The following is an 18,624-nucleotide window of genomic DNA, read 5'->3' as shown; positions in this document are numbered from 1 at the left end:
AAGATCCAAGTGGTAAATATAAAGATCCAGTCCATTGAAAAAAATGGAGGCCTCTTACACTTAAGTGTTGGGATGCAAAAATTCTAGCAAAATGCTTAGCACATAGAATTAAAAAGTTATTGTTGGGTATTATTAATCCTAATAAGACAGGTTTTTTGCATGGACGATACACTGGCGATAATATAAGACAAGTACTGGAAACAATAGAACACTATGTTAAATCTGGGAAACCAGGCCTGGTATTCATAGCTGACTTTGAAAATGCCTTTGAATATTTCAATTTTGGAGAATCTCTTATAAAATGGGTTAAAGTTATATATAGTAACCCTATGTGTAAAATAGTAAATAATGTCTACTTGTCAGAAAGTTTTAAATTGTCAAGAGGAGTAAAACAAGGTTGCCCACTATCGGCATATCAATTTATTATGGCCATCGAAATGTTAGCTGTTAAAATCAGATACAACAATAATATTAAGTGGTTAGAAATCCATGGTTTATAAACCAAGTTGTCATTGTATGCTGATGATTTATGTTTTCTTTTAAATCCACAATTTGGATCCCTCCACAGCCTCATAGTTGTGGTCACTAGTGGTCAGTTGTTGTGGTCAGTAGTTGTGTGATTGTGGTCAGTAGTTATGTTTAGGAGTTGTGTTCATGAGTTGCGGTGAGTAATTGTGCTCAGTAGTTATGGTCTGTAGTTGTGTTGTGGTAAGTAGTTGAGTGGTTGTGATCAGTAGTTGTGGTCAGTAGTTGTGTGGTTGTAGTCAGTCATTTTGGTCAGTAGTTATGTTTAATAGTTGTGTGGTTGTTGTCAGTAGTTGTGTGGTTCAGTAGTTGTGTGGTCAGTAGTTGTATGGTTGTTTTAAGTGTCTAAACTACAGTTGTTGCACGTCAAAACTGAAAAAAATGTGATGAGAAGTGATCAGGTGAAATATTAAGTGATTGAACGGAGACAGCTTTTCTCTATCCAGCCAGAGCAGCAGTATCAAAGTACAGCCACCCTTCTCTTTACAGACAGACAAACCAGCCAGTTGAGTTATTTAGAGCGCGGGTCACGATCCAGAGAAGGAGGACGAAGCTAGTGATCATTAGAAGTCTTCTCTGTATCATTCCAGGTCGTCCAAACCAGGGTAGCATTAAAAAAAATTTGGGCTCGCTGTTTGGTCCAAAACAGATTCACAAATTATGGGAATTTATTGCCCATGAAGAAGTTGTCTCCCTCTGAGGCATGTGTCACTAGGCAACAGTTGCCTTGGCAACCCGGCTCCCTCCTTGGCTAAAGCCAGTGTGAGACACATGCTAACAAACATTTGTGCCATGAAAGTAAATACTGCACATTGACCCACAAAAAGTATTTGCTAGATTCCTGATAGTGTGTTAGACAAAGCAAGGAAAGTGAACTTCAAAACGTGATGTAGTTTTATTGGAATTTGTTGGTAAGTATTGTATCTGCTAGCTTCTGACATGACTTACTGCATCGATAAAGAAAGCAGTTGACAGATTGCTAAAACAGCTTTCCCATTGATTACTTATTGGAAGTGATGTCATAATGGGGCCTTTAGAATGCTGAAAGAAATCCCATGAAAGTGAATGAAGATTGACAAAAAAATACCAAAAAGCTTAATAGTTTAAAACGTATAAAATATATATTTTTTAAATTAAAAGTTATGTAAAAAACTCAATCCACACCAGTCTACACATTGGTAAATTTGAACAGCATTTCTAGATTAAACGGTGTAAGAGGAGTAGCATTCCAAATAATAACAATAAGAAGTATGTTGACTATTTAAAAGTGAGGACTCTTGCTTTGCAAGCCCCATTAATTATGAAAGTCGTTTTTTGTTGTTGGAGCACGTGCTCCCTGAAAGGTCTGTACATGGCCTTGTAACACAGCCAGAAAGGAAACAGAAAAATAGATAAAACAGTGAAAATCTTTATTTTCTACCAAAGATCATAACAAATCACATTGTCAGAGGAGTTTACATAAGTCCATTCCACATAATGCAAGGAGAGGTTTGTCATAAAATACAGCATTGCTAAATAAAAATGTTTGTGAGCAAGACAGGCTACTGCTGGCTATGGCTGGCTTGTGCCTTTGTGCCACTGAGACATATAACAAAAGCGTTGAAAGTTTGAAACAAGATATATCCTATTAACACACACAAACGAAAACTCATAGTTTCTATCTATTTTCACATCTCTCACGGCATCTCTCACAGTTTAACATCGTAGCTCCGTTTATAGATTTTATTATAAACTTTATTTGAAACTTTTAAACTTTATTTTACAAACTTCTGTATGACCATATTTTTACTGTTATTAAAATTTTACTTACTGTATATCAAAACCTTAATGATAAATGTTAACATACAAGATGTGAGGATATACATACATGTAATTGGTATATGAAATGCTATTGCGTTAAATCGTTTTTGGGATAGGGGGCAGCATTTTCACTTTTGGATGAATAGCGTGCCCAAACTGAACTGCCTCCTACTCTGTCCCAGATGCTAATATATGCATATTATTAATACTATTGGATAGAAAACACTCTGACGTTTCTAAAACTGTTTGAATGATGTCTGTGAGTATAACAGAACTCATATAGCAGGCAAAAACCTGAGAAAAAATCCAAACAGGAAGTGAGAAATCGATTTTCAAAAACAGTGCCTATAGAAATCACATTGAGATATGGGTGAGGTTGCACTTCCTAGGGCTTCCACTAGATGTCACCGTCTTTAGAAACGGGTTTGAGGATCCTACTATAAAGGAATGGTCTGGCAGAGAGCCTCGGTCTCATGACGTGCTCTCCCGACAGAGTTTGCTCCAATGCTTTTCTTCAGACAATGAAATTCTCCAGTTGGAACCTTATTGATGATTTATGTTAAAAACATCCTAAAGATTGATTGCATACATCATTTGACTTGTTTCTACGGACTGTAATGGAACTTTTCGAGTTTGGTCTGGAGGAAGTGCTCACGCTTCATGAAGATGGATAACTAGGCTGAACACACTAACAACAAGTGGCTAAATTATGGGCTTTATGGAACAAATCAGTCATTTATTGTTGAACTGGGATTCCTGGGAGTGCCTTCTGATGAAGATCAAAAGTAAGTGAATATTTAGTGTTTTTTCTAGCTTCTGTTGACGCCAAAATGGCGGCTATTTCTTTGGCTGGATTGGGCTCTGAGCGCCGTTCTCAGATTATACTTTTCCCGTAAAGTTTTTTTAAAAATCTGACACAGCGGTTGCATAGAGGATAAGTCTATCTTTAATTCTGTGAATAACACTTGCATCTTTTATCTATGTTTATTATGAGTATTTCTGCATAATCACCGGATGTTTTGGAATCAAAACATTACTGCACGTAAGGCGCCAATGTAAACTGAGATTTTTGGATATAAATATGCACTTTATCGAACAAAACATACATGTATTGTATAACATGAAGTCCTATGAGTGTCATCTGATGAAGAGCATTAAAGGTTAGTGATTCATTTTATCTATATTTCTGCTTTTTGTGACTCCTATCTTTGGCTGTAAAAATGGCTGTGTGTTTTTTTGACTTGGCTATGAGCTAACATAATCATATGTTGTGCTTTCGCTGTAAATCATTTTTGAAATCGGACACCATGGGTAGATTAACAAGATGTTTATCTTTCATTTGCTGTATTGGACTTGTTATTGTGTGAAAGTTACATATTTCAGAAAAATATTTTTGAATTTCGCGCGCTGCCTTTTCAGAGGAATGTTGCAGTGGGTAAAAGGTTAATACAGGAACAACATCCTTTTCAAATTACAAAGTGAAATGGTATACCTCGTCGGCTCAGTGAGGTAATATTTTTGTGTGTATTTAGTCGTTTTTTTACACTAAATATGTTCAAAGTGTACCAAATTGTTCAATACACACAAAATGTAACACAATGACCCAGTGTTGACATTAGATATTTCAAATGAAGAATTATGTTGAATAAAATGTCATTTTATATCCTGAGTTCTGTTGAAAACATTTGTATAAATGGGTAAAAATATAAGCATTCCAAATTTCCACAAGAACTGTTACTGACATGTGTAGAAAAAAAATGTAAATAAACATAGCTTGCTTAAAAAACTATGAATAATCTTATAACAAAGGGGAGCTGTTATATTGTTTTTGTGCATGTCTGAGCAATGTCCTTTTAAAACAATGTTTTCATATGTATCTGCACTATTGTAGATATCAATATTTCATATTTTCTAAAATATTCCAGATTGAGCATGGAGCCTGGTGGCCCAAAATATTTTCTTAATGACGATTAGTGCTGGTGTGTCCCAATGTAACTACATTTGTTTTTAAAAATATATTTATTTATTTACAGGCTTCTTGATTCTTATTCGAGGAGACACCGTTTGGCATAAATGTTGTTTTAGCAGATTATGTATGCAGTATTTTGAGTGAATAAATGTTGTTTTAGACGATTGTGTCCAAACCAAAGCTGAAACGCATTGTGTTACCAGCCACTAAGGTCAACAAAAAACTGTTCACAGACTTGTGGTTAAATGCAAAATATATATACAATATGAAAAAATATCAAATAAACTACATATTAACTTTCAGAAAAACTACATAAAAATGTTAAGTGATGTATGTTTTTTTCTATTTTTCTATTTATAGAAACTTACAAATAGATAGAAGAAAACAATCTGGTCTAATATGAAATCTTCACTAAATAGATTCATTTTTTAAAACTGAACCAAAAAAACATTCTCCACAGTCTAAGTTCTGCTGCGGCGCATGGATCTGCGAACAGGTGTTGGTTCCATGCTTTTTCTCTTCCGGAGGTTTCTCTTTTCCACAGGGCTCTCTTCCTGCTCTTCATCTGATGAAAGCATGCCCACCTCAGGCTCGACCTTCTCAGGTGTAACTATTTTGCTGCGTTTTGTGGATGTACGCTGCTGTGGTGTGGGTATGGCCATGGGCGTGGCAGTTAACCTCACTCTCAGAACTCTCGATACCACAGGCTGCTTCTCCATCTCCTTGACAACAGCAACCTCAGGCACCGGGGCCCCTTCCTCCTCTTTTTCTTTTTTCTCCTCCTCTACTACGCTCGCCTCTTCTGCCACTACATTATCCTCCCCTTCTTCCACTGTGGGTTCATTTCCTGTTTCCTCCTCCTCTGCATCCTGTTCCTTATAATCCACAGAGGACTTGCTTCGTAAGGACTTTCGTTTGGGTGTGGCTGCTGTGACTGTTTTTGTCCTGCTCCTCATTGCTCTAGTTTCCACAACTGGAGGAACTTCCACAACCTCCTCAAAGCTCTCTGCTTCCACTCTCTCTTCCTCTTGGCTTGTTGTTGTTGAGGCCTCTCCCTCTTCCTCAACAGCTTTGTCCTGGACTTTGTCTTCTACTTCCTCTGTCGTTTCTTCTGTTTTCTCTGCCTCTTCCGCTTCCACCGCCAGAGTTTCTCCCTCCTCGTCCTCTGAAGCTTTACCAGCTACTTCATCTTGAGTAGCAGAAGTTACTGTTGCCTTGTCAGTATTTTTTCCCACATTGGTGGTGTCTCCTTCATCCTTCTCTACCGCTTTGTCTGTTTCTTCATCAGCTACCTTTTCTTCTTCTGTTTCAGCAGTGTTCTTTACTTCTTCCTTCTGCTCTGTTTGCTCTGCCACCTCCTCTGGCTGCTGTGCGATGGCTTCTGCCTCTTTCGTCTCTGAAGCAGCATTCTCTGCTGGCTCTTCAACCTTTTCCTCTTCCTCCTCCATCTTATTCTCCTCAACCACCATTTTCTCCTCCACTGCGTTTTCCTCCTCTACATTTTCCTCCTCATTTTCCTCTTCTTCAGGTTCTTTGCGGGCTCGTTTGGATTTGCGTCTTGGTGTGGAAGGGGCAGATCTCCTTCCTCTCCACAGAACATTGGCTTCCACTAATGGTGCCTCATCTTCCTCAGCTGCCACCTCCTTTTCCTCCACAGCTTCCGGCACATGTTCAGCCACCTCCTCTACTTTTTCTTCCTCCTTCTTCTCATTTTCCTCAGCTTGCTTGCCTCTTGGTGTGAACCTACGTTTTGGAGGATTAACAGGAGTGCTTTTTTTCCCTCGCCTTAGGACCCTTATTTCTACAACAGGAGTCTCTGCTTCTTCCTCAGGTTGTGAGGTCTTCTCTTCCTCAACTGGCTTTTCGACTGCAACACTTTTCATCACTGTTGCCACCTCCTCCACCTTTTCAGCCTCCTCTACCACAGCCCCCGCAGTTGTTGCTTCTTCCACCTTTTTTCCTCCCTCAGTTGTTGCTTCTTCCACCTTTTCTCCTTCCTCAGTGGTTGCTTCTTCCACCTTTTCTTCTTCCTCCGTGGTTGCTTCTTCCACCTTTTCTTCTTCCTCAGTGGTTGCTTCTTCCACCTTTTCTTCTTCCTCAGTGGTTGCTTCTTCCACCTTTTCTTCTTCCTCAGTTCTTGCTTCTTCCACAGCTTTTGTTTCCTCTTCAACCTTTTCTTCTGCCTCCAGTTCATTCACTTCCTCCACCTTTTCTTCCTCCACACTCTTCACTGTTGCAGCCGCATTGTCTACCTTTTCCTCTTCATTCTCATCTTTCTCTTCTTCAGGTTCTATGCGGGCTCGTTTGGATTTGCGTCTAGGTGTGGCAGGAGCAAGGACAGATTTCCTTCCTTTCCTTGTAACTCTGGTTTCCACTATTGGTGCTTCTTCATCCTCCGGCTCCTCCATGCTTTCCTCTTCCTGGACTTGTTTGCCTCTTTTTGTGGACTTAAGTTTTGGAGGAGAAACTGGAACACTTTTTCTTCCTCTCCTCAGAACTCTTGTTTCTACAACTGGAGCCTCCTCTTCCACCTCAGGTAGTGAGGTCTTCTCTTCTTCCTCAGCTGGATTTTCTACCACTTCATCTGCAACACTTTCCACTGCTGTTACCTCCTCCACTTTTTCTGCCTCTTCAACAACCTCTGCTAGTTTTTCTACAGCCATTTCAACAAATGTTTCCTTTTCTGCATTCATATCTTTCTTCTCTTCCTCAACTTTCTCCTCTTCCTCAGTTGTTTCTTCTTCCACCGTTTCTTCCTCTATGCTTTTTAATTCCTCTTCCACCTTTTCTTCTGCAACATTATCCTGTTCAACTGGTTCAGTTTCAGCTGCAGCTTTAGCTTCTTGAACCTTCTCTTTTACCACAATCTGCAGTTCCTTCTCGTCCTCCACATTTTCATCTTCCACAATTTCTCCTTCCTCCTCCACTGCTTTTACTTCCTCCACCTTTTCTTCTGCAACACTCTCCTCTTCCACTGGTGCTGTTTCAGCTGCAGCTTCCGTTTCCTCCTCCATAGCTTTTTCTTCCTCCACCTTTTCCTCCATCGCTTCTGGTGCAGGTTCAGCAACTGCCGCCACATCCTCCTCTTCCTCAGGATGCTTGCTGACTCGTGTGGATTTGCGTCTAGATGTAGCAGGGGCAGTTGTAGGGGCAGATCTCCTTCCTCTCCTGAGAACTCTGGCTTCAACTATGGGTGCCTCTTCTTTCTCCTCAGCTGCCTCTTCCTCCTCTGGCTCCTCCAGCTTCTCGTCTTTCTCAGGCTGTTGACCTTTTCCTCTCAACTTGCGTTTTGGGGGAGAAACTGAAACACTTTTTCTTCCTCTCCTCAGAACTCTTACTTCTACAACTGGAGCTTGTTCTTCCTCATCTACCTCTTCCTTCTCAGGTGGTGAGGTCTTATCTTCTTCCTCAGGTGGCGAGGTCTTCTCTTCTTCCTCAGGGGGTGAGGTCTTCTCTTCTTCCTCAGCAGGTTCCTCAACTGGCTTTAATAGCACTTCATCTGCAACCCTTTCAACTGCTGTTGACTCCTCCACTTGTTCTGCCTCTTCACCTACATCTGCTAGTTTTTCTACACCCATTTCAACCATTTCTTCCTCTTCTGCTTCCACCTCTTTCTTATCTTCCTCAACTCTTTCCTCTTCCTCAGTTGCTGCTTTTTCTACCTTTTCCTCCTCTGTGGGTTTTGCTTCTTCCTCCACTTTTTCGTCTGCAACACTCTCCTCTTCTACTGGTGCAGTTTCAGCTTCAGCTTTCTTGTCCTCTTCAACCTTTTCCTCTTTTTCAGGTATTTTGTCTTCCACCTTTTCTTCCACAGTAGCAGTTCTCTCTTCCTGAGTCGTTTGTCCCTCCACCACCTTTTGTTCAGCAACACTCTCCTCTTCCAACGGTGCAGTTTCAGCTTCTGCTTCGTCCACTGCTTTTTCTTCCCCCATTTTTTCCTCCACAGCATCCTGAACAGGTGCAACCACCTCTGCCATCTTTTGTGCATTTACCAATTCTGCCTCCACAGCATCCTGAACAGGTGCAACCACCTCTACCATCTTTTGCTCATTTACCAATTCTGCCTCCACCTCCTCATCCTTCTCCTCAGGCTGTTTGCGGGATCGTGTGGATTTGCGTCCGTGTGTGGCAGGGACAGGAGCAGAACATCTTCCTCTGCCTCCTCTCCTCAGAGCTCTGGTTTCCACTACTGGTTCCTTTTCTTCCACAGCTGGGTCTTTCTCCTCCGCTTGTTTGTCTCTTCTTGTGGACTTGCGCTTTGGAGTCGGAGTAGCTGGAATACTTTTTCTTCCTCTCCTCAAAACTCTTGTTTCTACAACTGGAGCATCCTCTTCCTCCTCTACTGGAGCTTGCTCTTCCTCCTCGGGTGGTGAAGTCTTCTTCTCTTCCTCAACTGGCTTTGCTTCCTCTTTCTCCTCCACTTTTTCTGCCTCTACCACATAAACTTCCTCAGATAGTTGTTCTACAAGTAGTTCAATAAGTGTTTCCTCTTTCTTCTCTTCCACTTTTTCCTCTTCCTTTTTCTCCTCTGTGGTTGCTACTTCCTCCTCCATCTTGTCTTCCACACCAATAGTTTCAGCTGCAGCTTCCTCAATATTTTCTTGTTCCACTCTCTCTGCTTCCTCCTCTTCCTCCACTTTTTCCTTTTCTTCAGTTGTTGCTTCTTCATCCACATTTACTTCTGCAACACTCCCCTCCTCCACTTTTGCAGCTTCAGCTTCCTCTTCCTTCTCTTCCTCTACCTTTCCGTCTTCCTCAGTTATGGCTTCCACTGCCACCCTTTCTTCCTCCACACTCTCCACTGTTGCAGCTTCCTCCACCATGTCCTCCTCATCCATTAGTGTGTCTTTCTCCTCTGCCCTTACCTCCTCCACTGGTTTTACTTCCTCTTTTTTATCCACAGATTCCCGAACAGATTCAGCCAAGTCCTCCTCTTCAGGTTCTTTAGTGGCATGTGTGGATTTGCGTCTAGGTGTGGCAGAAGCAGATTTCCTTCCTCTCCTCAGAACTCTGGCTTCCACTACGGGAGCCTGTTCTTCATCTTCCTCAGCTGCCTCTTTTTCCTGTGGCTCCTCCACATTCTCCTCTTCGTCATGCTGTTTGCCTTTTCTTTTGGACTTGCGTTTTGGAGTCGGGGTAAATGGAACACTTTTTCTTCCTCTCCTCAAGACTCTTGTTTCTACAACTGGAGCCTCCTCTTCATCCTCAGGTGGCGAGATCTCCACTTCCACAGCAGGGTCCTCAACTTCGTCTTCATCAGTTCCTGCCACATCCTTTGGAGCATCCTCCTTCACCTCCTCTATCTCTGAGGCCACATTTTCAATCCCCACTTGTGGTTGCAAGATTTGTTTCAAGTCCACCAGCACCACAGTGGCTTTCTGAAGCTTGAGTGTCTGTGTTGTAATAGTTTCTGTAATCTCCTTTTCCTCCTCTACCTTTTCCTCTTCCTGAATTGTTTCTCCCTCCACCACCTTTTCTTCTGCAACACTCTCCTCTTCCACTGGTACAGTTTCAGCTGCAGCTTCAGTTTCCTCTTCCTCAGTTCTTAGTTCCTCTGCCACCCTTTCTTCCCCCATACTCTCCACTGTTGCAGCTGCTGCTTCATCCACTACTTCCAAAGCTTCCTGAATAGGTTCAGCCACCGTCTCCATCTTTTCCTCCTCTACCTTTTCTACCTCCAACTCTTCTTCCTTCTTCTCCTCTTCCTCAGGTTTTATGCAGGCGTGTGTGGATTTGCATGTGGGCGTGGCAGAAGGAGGGGCAAGAGCAGAAAATCTGCCCCCGTTATCGCTCTTCAGAACTATGGTTTCCACTACTGGTGCATCTTCCTCCTCAGCTGGGTCTTCCTCTGCATCTTTCTCTTCTTCAGGTTGTTTGCCTCTTCGTGTGGACTTGCGTTTTGGAGGCGTTACTGGAATGCTTTTTCTTCCTCTCCTCAGGACTCTTGTTTCTACCACTGGAGTCTCTTCTCCATCCTCAGGTAGTGAGGTCTTCCCTTCCTTGGCAGGTTCCTCAACAGGCTTTTTTATCACTTCATCTGCAACACTTTCCACTGCTGTTACCTCCTCCACGTTTTCTGCCTTTTCAACAGTCTCTGCTAGTTTCTCTACAGCCATTTCAACAATTGTTTCCTTTACTGCTTCAACCTCTTTCTTCTCTTCCTCAACATCTTCCTTTTCCTCAGTTGTTGCTTCAGCCTCCACATTTTCTTTCACTGGTGCAGTTTCTGCTGCAGCTTCCTCAACATCTTCATTTTCCTCAGTTGTTGCTTCAGCCTCCACATTTTCTTTCACTGGTGCAGTTTCTGCTGCAGCTTCCTCAACATCTTCATTTTCCTCAGTTGTTGCTTCAGCCTCCACATTTTCCTCTTCCAGAGTTGTTCCTTCTCCCTCCACTGCTTTTACTTTTTCCACAACACTCGCCTCTTCCACTATCTCCACTTTCTTCTCTTCCTCCATCTTTTCCTCCATCGCTTCTGGTGCAGGTTCAACCGTTGCCTCCACATCCTCCTCTTCCTCAGTTTGTTGGCAGGCTCTTGTGGATTTGCGTCCGTGTGTGGCAGGGGCAGGAGCAGAACATCTTCCTCTGCCTCCTCTCCTCAGAACTCTGGCTTCCACTACTGGTTCCTTTTCTTCCACAGCTGGGTCTTTCTCCTCTTCTTGTTTGTCTCTTCTTGTGTACTTGCGCTTTGGAGTCGGAGTAGCTGGAATACTTTTTCTTCCTCTCCTCAAAACTCTTGTTTCTACAACTGGAGCATCCTCTTCCTCCTCTACTGGAGTTTGCTCTTCCTCCTCGAGTGAAGTCTTCTTCTCTTCCTCAACTGGCTTTGCTTCCTCTTTCTCCTCCACTTTATCTACCTCTTCTATCCCAGCAACTTCTTCAGATAGTTTTTCTACAGCTAGTTCAATAACTATCTCCTCTTTCTTCACTTCTTCCTCTTCCTTTTTCTCCTCTGTGGTTGCTACTTCCTCCTCCATATTTTCTTCCACACTAATAGTTTCTGCTGCAGCTTCCTCAATATTTTCTTCTTCCACTCTCTCCACTTCCTGCTCTTCCTCTTCCTTAGCTGTTGCTTCTTCATCCACATTTTCTTTTACGACACTCTCTTCCTCCACTGTTGCAGTTTCAGGTGGAGCTTCAGCTTCCTTTTCCTTCTCTTCCTCTACCTTTCCATCTTCCTCAGTTATGGCTTCCACTGCCACCCTTTCTTCCTCCACACTCTCCACTGTTGCAGCTTCCTCCACCATGTCCTCTTCGTCCATTAGTGTGTCTTTCTCCTCTGCCCTTACCTCCTCCACTGGTTTTACTTTCTCCTTTTCTTCCAAAGCTTCCCGAACAGATTCAGCCGCCTCCTCCTCTTTAGGTACATGTGTGGATTGGCGTCTAGGTGTGGCAGGAGCAGAAGCCGATTTCCTTCCTCTCCTCAGAACTCTGGCTTCCATTACTGGTGCCTCTTCTTCTGCTGGCTCCTCCACATTCTCCTCTTCCTCATGCTGTTTGCCTCTTCTTTTGGACTTGCGTTTTGGAGTCGGAGTAAATGGAACACTTTTTCTTCCTCTACTCAGGACTCTAGGTTCTACAACCGGAGCCTCCTCTTCATCTTCAGGTGGCGAGATCTCCACTTCCACAGCAGGTTCCTCAACTGTTGGCTGCTCCTCTTCCACCGTCTCCTCAGCCTCAACAGGTTTGGTGATACGAGTGGATCTTGGTCTGCCTGTTTCTTCGTTGTTCTCTCCTTTGTCTTCATTGGTTCCTGCCACCTCCTTTGGAGCCTCCTCCTCCACCTCCTCTATCTCTGAGGCCACATTTTCTACCTCCACTTGTGGTTGCAAGGTTTTCTTCAGGTTCACCAGCAACACAGTGTCTTTCTGAATCTGAAGTGTCTGTTTTGCAACAGTCTCTCCAATCTCCTCTCCAAGCTCAGCCTCTACTGCTGTGTCCGCCGTGGCTGTCTGAACAACATCCTGTCAATTATTGAAAAAAGAAAAAAGTGTGTCACTTAAGACTCTTTACTCCTGGACACTTGAAAAACAAAGATGAATAGTTTACCAATAGTATGAATGACATACATTAGGGTTGTGACAACTGAGCAATTTTGTTTTTACGTTTAAGATCCAAAAAATCCATGTCTATTCACAAAACAGATGGTCTACATCGCGCTTTCCGTGGATAGATTACATTTGTGACCCGATTCAGTATGTCGCAAGTCACGACTTCACAGGAGAGCTGTTTGAAAGTGATTTTTATTTTATACATATCAAAATGTGTTTTTTGGGGAGAAATTCCTTCTCGAACATGTGAACTTCCATGTGCCTTAATATCAAACTTGTATGCCATCTGTAAGTACAAATAAAATCATTAAATTATGAGCCTAGTTGGCCACAGAAAAAGAGAGCAACCTTCCGGCTAGCCATGATTGGCTGAGATAATGAGTGGGCTGGCCATGCCGAGAGATGAGTTTGGATTGGTCTACCATATAGCAAGCGTCTGTCTATTGGAGCTGGTGAGTATGTTTAGGTACTCATGTTGAACACAGCTTTTTTTTTAAATGTATTGCGTAGTAAAACTGCATAAGTTAAAGTGTACTGTTAGCTAACTAACGTTAGCTGCATGGCTCACTAGCTAACGTTGTGTGTATGCTCTCCACTTTCTGGAGGACCTAGTTTTGAAATCAGTGGAATTTGAGTATGATAGCTAGGAAGATGAAGAAAACACCAGTCTGGATTACATCGTCAAACTAAGACAACCATGCATGGCGTGTCCAACCATGATGTATACTGGTAAGATTACACGTTTCTAATTTTGACAGAAAGTGGCTTCATTTCAAGTGTACTGTTAGCTAGCTAAAGTTAGCTGGCTGGGTCGCTAGCTAACGTTGTGTGTATGATCTTATTATTTGTATCTCAGACACATTTGCTTAACTAGTTATAGCCATATAACCTGGTTGGTTAGCTACCTGCAGATTCATGCAGGGTATGACTTGTTATTATGGTCCATTGTTTAACTAGCTAGCTAGCTACATGTCTTTAAACAAAAGACAACTGAACACTGGAACAAAATAATAAACGTGAAGAAACGAAACAGTCCCGTGTGGCGACAAACACTGACACGGAAGACAAACACCCACAATCCAAAACTGAAACCCAGGCTACCTAAGTATGATTCTCAATCAGGGACAACAATTGACAGTTGCCTCTGATTGAGAACCATACTAGGCTGAACTCAAAAACCAACATAGAAAAACAAACAGACTGCCCATGACCATACTAAAACAAAAATAAAATAACAATATAAAAATAATAATATTAGCTGTTCGAGAGAATTGGCTGTTCGAGAGAATTTAAAACATTTTTTTTTGTAAGAAAATAGTATACAGGATTGATTTTAAGAAGTGTAGCTTAATTCATTTGATTAATATTATGATGTTTCTATTCCAAGAAAAACAAAACCCCCAGAGTATCCGTTAAGAAAATATGGCACTGTACAACGTGACCGGTCGGGAGTAGGCTACTATACTAAGAGCAAAATAATCCTAACATTTATGCACCCTCATTTTTTTATTTTACCTTTATTTAACTAGGCAAGTCAGTTATTTTCAATGACGGCCTAGGAACAGTGGGTTAACTGCCTTGTTCAGGGGCAGAACGACAGATTTGTCGTTATCAGTTCGGGGATTTGAACTTGCAACCATATCGGTTACTAATCCAACGCTCTAACCACTAGGCTACGCTGTAGTCTATCCAATACCCAAACGGAGATTCCGTGAAAATAAAATCAATACCAGTCCCCATTTTTGCCTCGGTGCTGAAACAGTTGACCACATTCCCATAGTAATTCGTTATGGATCCATAACGAAATAAACATCTGCATTACAATTAGAGGGTTAATAATACATTTATATATTTGTAGGGATGGATGCATTTTTTTGTTGGGGCAAATCTGGTTTTAGATTACTTAAAACAGTGCATTTGGTGGACTCGGTAAGATGGAATCACTGATGGTTGAAGATGATGAGCGATCGGCAAAGGCAATCAACATCACTCTAATCACAGTCAGAAGACAGTTGAAGACCGGTCGGGAGTAGGCCTAGGCTACTATCAACTGCGAGTGAAGAGCAAAATAAAAACCAAATAAAAATCTGATTGATTTATCAAGACCAGTCCCCATGCTCTGTCATTCAGTGATATTTATTCCCTGTTGTCCTGCTGATAGTTGAAATAAACATCTGCATTTTGAAAGAGTATTTTTACCATCATTTTATTAAGGAAAGCATAAATACTGTACAGTATGTGCTTTATCTGACATTTTGCGGTTGCATGAGGTTTGGAGATATAAATGTAGAGTACTTAATAATGTACATTGCAAGTTGGGGGGGTTCACACCTACAGTAGCCGAGCTATTAGACTATTCTTTGTAAAGGTTGAAGAGTCTATTGTCCTGCTAATAGCCCATTTGAGAAATGTTGTTTGCAGAATTCACAGCCTGCTACGTTTGTTTTCTCGACCTGTTTTTACCATAAGCCCACCGCACCGAAACCATAAGCCCACCGCACCGAAACCATAAGCCCACCGCCCCGCCCCTGTGCAGCACCTCATGGGTCTCCCGGTCGCGGCCGGCACGGTATCGAACCAACATCTGTAGCAACGCAGTTTGCACTGCGATGCAGTGTCTTAGACTGCTGCGCCGCTCGGGAGGCCCCATCCACAAAGCTTTTAATGCTGATTAATTGCCTTGGATAAAGTATCAAAATACTAAAATACTACTTTAACAGGACTCTTACAGAATTTAATTTAAATGTTCATTTGATTTTTTGATCACAGAACCATTGAGAAAATATGGAAAAATAAATCATGAAATGTTAATTATATAAAGCAGCCCGTGAAATCATCTGCCAGAGAGTCGCCACAATCGACCCGAGACCCAAGTGATACATTTGTGCCAGATAACTCCCACCGGAATCAGCCCGAGCCCAATCATCATCAAGACACAAGCTGGACCCTATTTCAGAGGGGTGTTTTTGGAACCACATCATGTCTACTGTCCTGCTAATAGCCCTTGTGAAAACATGTTTTCCAGGGCGGACAGAGAAGTTCCTTACCCCCCTTCACTGCCTCTTCCATTCATTCCCATAGTAATTTATTATGGTTTGCATTGGAAATGAGGGCATAAACTGGGTCAAGACGCCAGCAAAGTAAGTAGACCTTTACATAGTAGAAAAGGTTCAATAAAAATAAGACCTACAACACTTAACATCACATTACTCAACACTAGTGAGACTCATGTCGCCTACGGTAGGCCTACAGTATATCTAAAAAAAAATAGTTTCATCTCTACATGTAGGTGTCCTTATTTGAACCCGATCGAACTTGTTGCAACTAAAATGTAGTTGAAATAATCATCTGCACGTTTGCCTGGCATGGATTGTGACTCCATTTCGTTCCTCACCCTCTTCAACTCCGCCAATGCTGCCTGACTTTCCAATGAAGTGGCTCTTCGCCAATAATTACATTTAGAGGATTGGAGGATTCTAAATTAATATCTAAGGGGTATTTTTTGTTATGGAAAATCTGATCTCTGAGAATATCTAAGGGGATTTTATATAATTATAATGCAGGGTTAATAATAATAATAATAATCGCTTTGTTTAAAAAATAATGATATTGGAGATAATTTCATTTCAAATAACCGAAAGTGAGCGATTAATCTGAATAAAGGGAAAAAGCCATTTTGGAACATGTGGTGAGTCATTCTTACTAATTTGTAAATAAAGCCAGTTTGTTATTGAGAATGATTTATTTCTGTTTTTAAAGGGAGAGAAACCAAAAGTTCACCGTGCCCATTTTTTAAAATTTTTTGTCAAGTGATATTCCTCCATTGTATTACACAAGTTCTCGCGTAACTCCAGGACCACCAACAGTTTTTGTCGTTCTTGTCTGATGCAGGACTCTAGTGCCAGAGGAGAGACTCTCAGACTGAAAACGCATCCATTAATTGCCACAGTTTAGACTACCACAGATAGATCAGCGTTCTAACTCCCCCTTGTGGTAATGTGATGCAATGACAGAATGCCACAAACAGTCGCAGCATAAAACTCGTAACTTTTAAAGGAAGAACCACTGTACCTGTTCCCTGACACCCAAAAGTACTTGTTACAGTTTGAATGCTAGACTGGAAATGGTCCATTTCACACACATATCAACAGAACATCCCTGGTCCTCCCTACTGCCTCTGATCTGGCAGACTCACTAAACATCCCTGGTCATCCCTACTGCCTCTGATCTGGCAGACTCACTAAACAGAGAACATCCCTGGTCATCTCTACTGCCTCTGATCTGGAGGACTCACTAAACAGAGAACATCCCTGGTCCTCCCTACTGCCTCTGATCTGGCAGACTCACTAATCATCCCTGGTCATCCCTACTGCCTCTGATCTGGCAGACTCACTAAACAGAGAACATCCCTGGTCATCTCTACTGCCTCTGATCTGGCAGACTCACTAAACATCCCTGGTCATCCCTACTGCCTCTGATCTGGCAGACTCACTAAACATCCCTGGTCATCCCTACTGCCTCTGATCTGGAGGACTCACTAAACAGAGAACATCCCTGGTCCTCCCTACTGCCACTGATCTGGCCGACTCACTAAACATCCCTGGTCATCCCTACTGCCTCTGATCTGGCAGACTCACTAAACAGAGAACATCCCTACTGCCTCTGATCTGGAGGACTCACTAAACAGAGAACATCCCTGGTCATCCCTACTGCCTCTGATCTGGCAGACTCACTAAACAGAGAACATCCCTGGTCATCCCTACTGCCTCTGACCTGGCAGACTCACTAAACAGAGAACATCCCTGGTCATCCCTACTGCCTCTGACCTGGCAGACTCACTAAACAGAGAACATCCCTGGTCATCCCTACTGCCTCTGATCTGGCAGACTCACTAAACAGAGAACATCCCTGGTCATCCCTACTGCCTCTGATCTGGCAGACTCACTAAACAGAGAACATCCCTGGTCATCCCTACTGCCTCTGACCTGGCAGACTCACTAAACAGAGAACATCCCTGGTCATCCCTACTGCCTCTGACCTGGCAGACTCACTAAACAGAGAACATCCCTGGTCATCCCTACTGCCTCTGACCTGGCAGACTCACTAAACAGAGAACATCCCTGGTCATCCCTACTGCCTCTGATCTGGCAGACTCACTAAGCACAAATGTTTAATTTGTAAATGATGTGTGAGTGTTGGAGATAGCCCATGGCTATCTGTAAATTAAAATAACAGGGAAAATGGTGCCGCCTGGCTTGCTGAGCTATCCAGCTAGCTAGCGCTATCTTAACTAGCTTCTCTCGGTTTGATGAAGTCAAGACAGGTACATACATGGTATGATAAATAACTCACAATAAGTTAGCGCGAGTCGACTTGGTTTCTATCTCTCCCCCTCCATGCTCCCCTCGTCAACTTTGAGCTGATGCTCCGTTTGGAGACTTTCACACTCCCTGATGCAACAACCTTTTTTCCCTCCTACCAACGTTACCACATTGTTGCGTTAGGTATTTGTTTTAATTGAAATGTTCACTTCATGATGATGATGATGATGATGATGATGATGATAGGGACAAGTTAGTTGTTGTTTTGTGATAACTGCACTGTGATTCGAATTTTGTGAGGAAAAATATTATATTGTTTATCGGTTAGGGATTTTGTCTTATTAACTAAGGAAACTCAATTTCGTTGAAATGTTTGAATGTTTAAACGTTCACCACCCATAGTATACATACCTCAGCTAACTCCTCTTTGTCGGATTCAGCAGCATCTTCTTCTTTATTGTGTTGCTGATGCTCTGCCACTGCCTTCTCTTTAGGAGTCTCCCCCTCGATCCTATATCACACAGAAAGAGATCTCCCTCACCAACTTTAAACATCTGCTATCTGAGCAGCTAACCGATCGCTGCAGCTGTACATAGTCCATCTGTAAATAGCCCACCCAATTTACCTACCTCATCCCCATACTGTTTTTATTTTATTTACTTTTCTGCTCTTTTGCACACCAGTATCTCTACCTGCACATGACCATCTGATCATATATCACTCCAGTGTTAATCTGCTAAATTGTAATTATTCGCCTACCTCCTCATGCCTTTTATTGTTTACTCCATGTGTAACTCTGAGTTATTGTCTGTTCACACTGCTATACTTTATCTTGGCCAGGTCACAGTTGTAAATGAGAACTTGTTCTCAACTAGCCTACCTGGTTAAATAAAGGTGAAATAAAATAAATAAATACAAATATATATCCTCAAGCCTAAACCACCCAGACATGCCAAAG

At 42.2% G+C, this 18,624-nt stretch overlaps 1 protein-coding gene across 13 annotated transcripts in view; it reads right to left on the bottom strand.

Annotated features, from left to right (window-relative positions):
- LOC118358589 (ectoderm-neural cortex protein 1-like) overlaps nucleotides 1-18,624 on the bottom strand; it is a 90,996-nt gene that overhangs the window by 27,777 nt on the left and 44,595 nt on the right. For 10 of the 13 annotated variants that reach the window (XM_052479379.1, XM_052479377.1, XM_052479385.1 and 7 more), the window contains 2 exons: nucleotides 18,078-18,177; nucleotides 1,914-12,258 (listed from right to left, as the gene is read on the bottom strand). In XM_052479379.1, the coding sequence (XP_052335339.1) occupies nucleotides 4,756-12,258; nucleotides 18,078-18,177 (7,603 nt within the window). In that variant the 3' untranslated portion in view covers nucleotides 1,914-4,755. Of the gene's footprint in view, nucleotides 1-1,913; nucleotides 12,259-18,077; nucleotides 18,178-18,624 lie in introns of those variants that run through there. The other 3 variants (XM_052479388.1, XM_052479389.1, XM_052479381.1) reach the window with 2 other exon arrangements.

This window comes from Oncorhynchus keta, chromosome 25 (assembly GCF_023373465.1).
Source record: "Oncorhynchus keta strain PuntledgeMale-10-30-2019 chromosome 25, Oket_V2, whole genome shotgun sequence".
Taxonomy (NCBI): Eukaryota; Metazoa; Chordata; class Actinopteri; order Salmoniformes; family Salmonidae; genus Oncorhynchus; species Oncorhynchus keta.
Note: the sequence above shows the minus strand (reverse complement) of the source record. Positions and strands in the feature narration are given on the sequence as shown.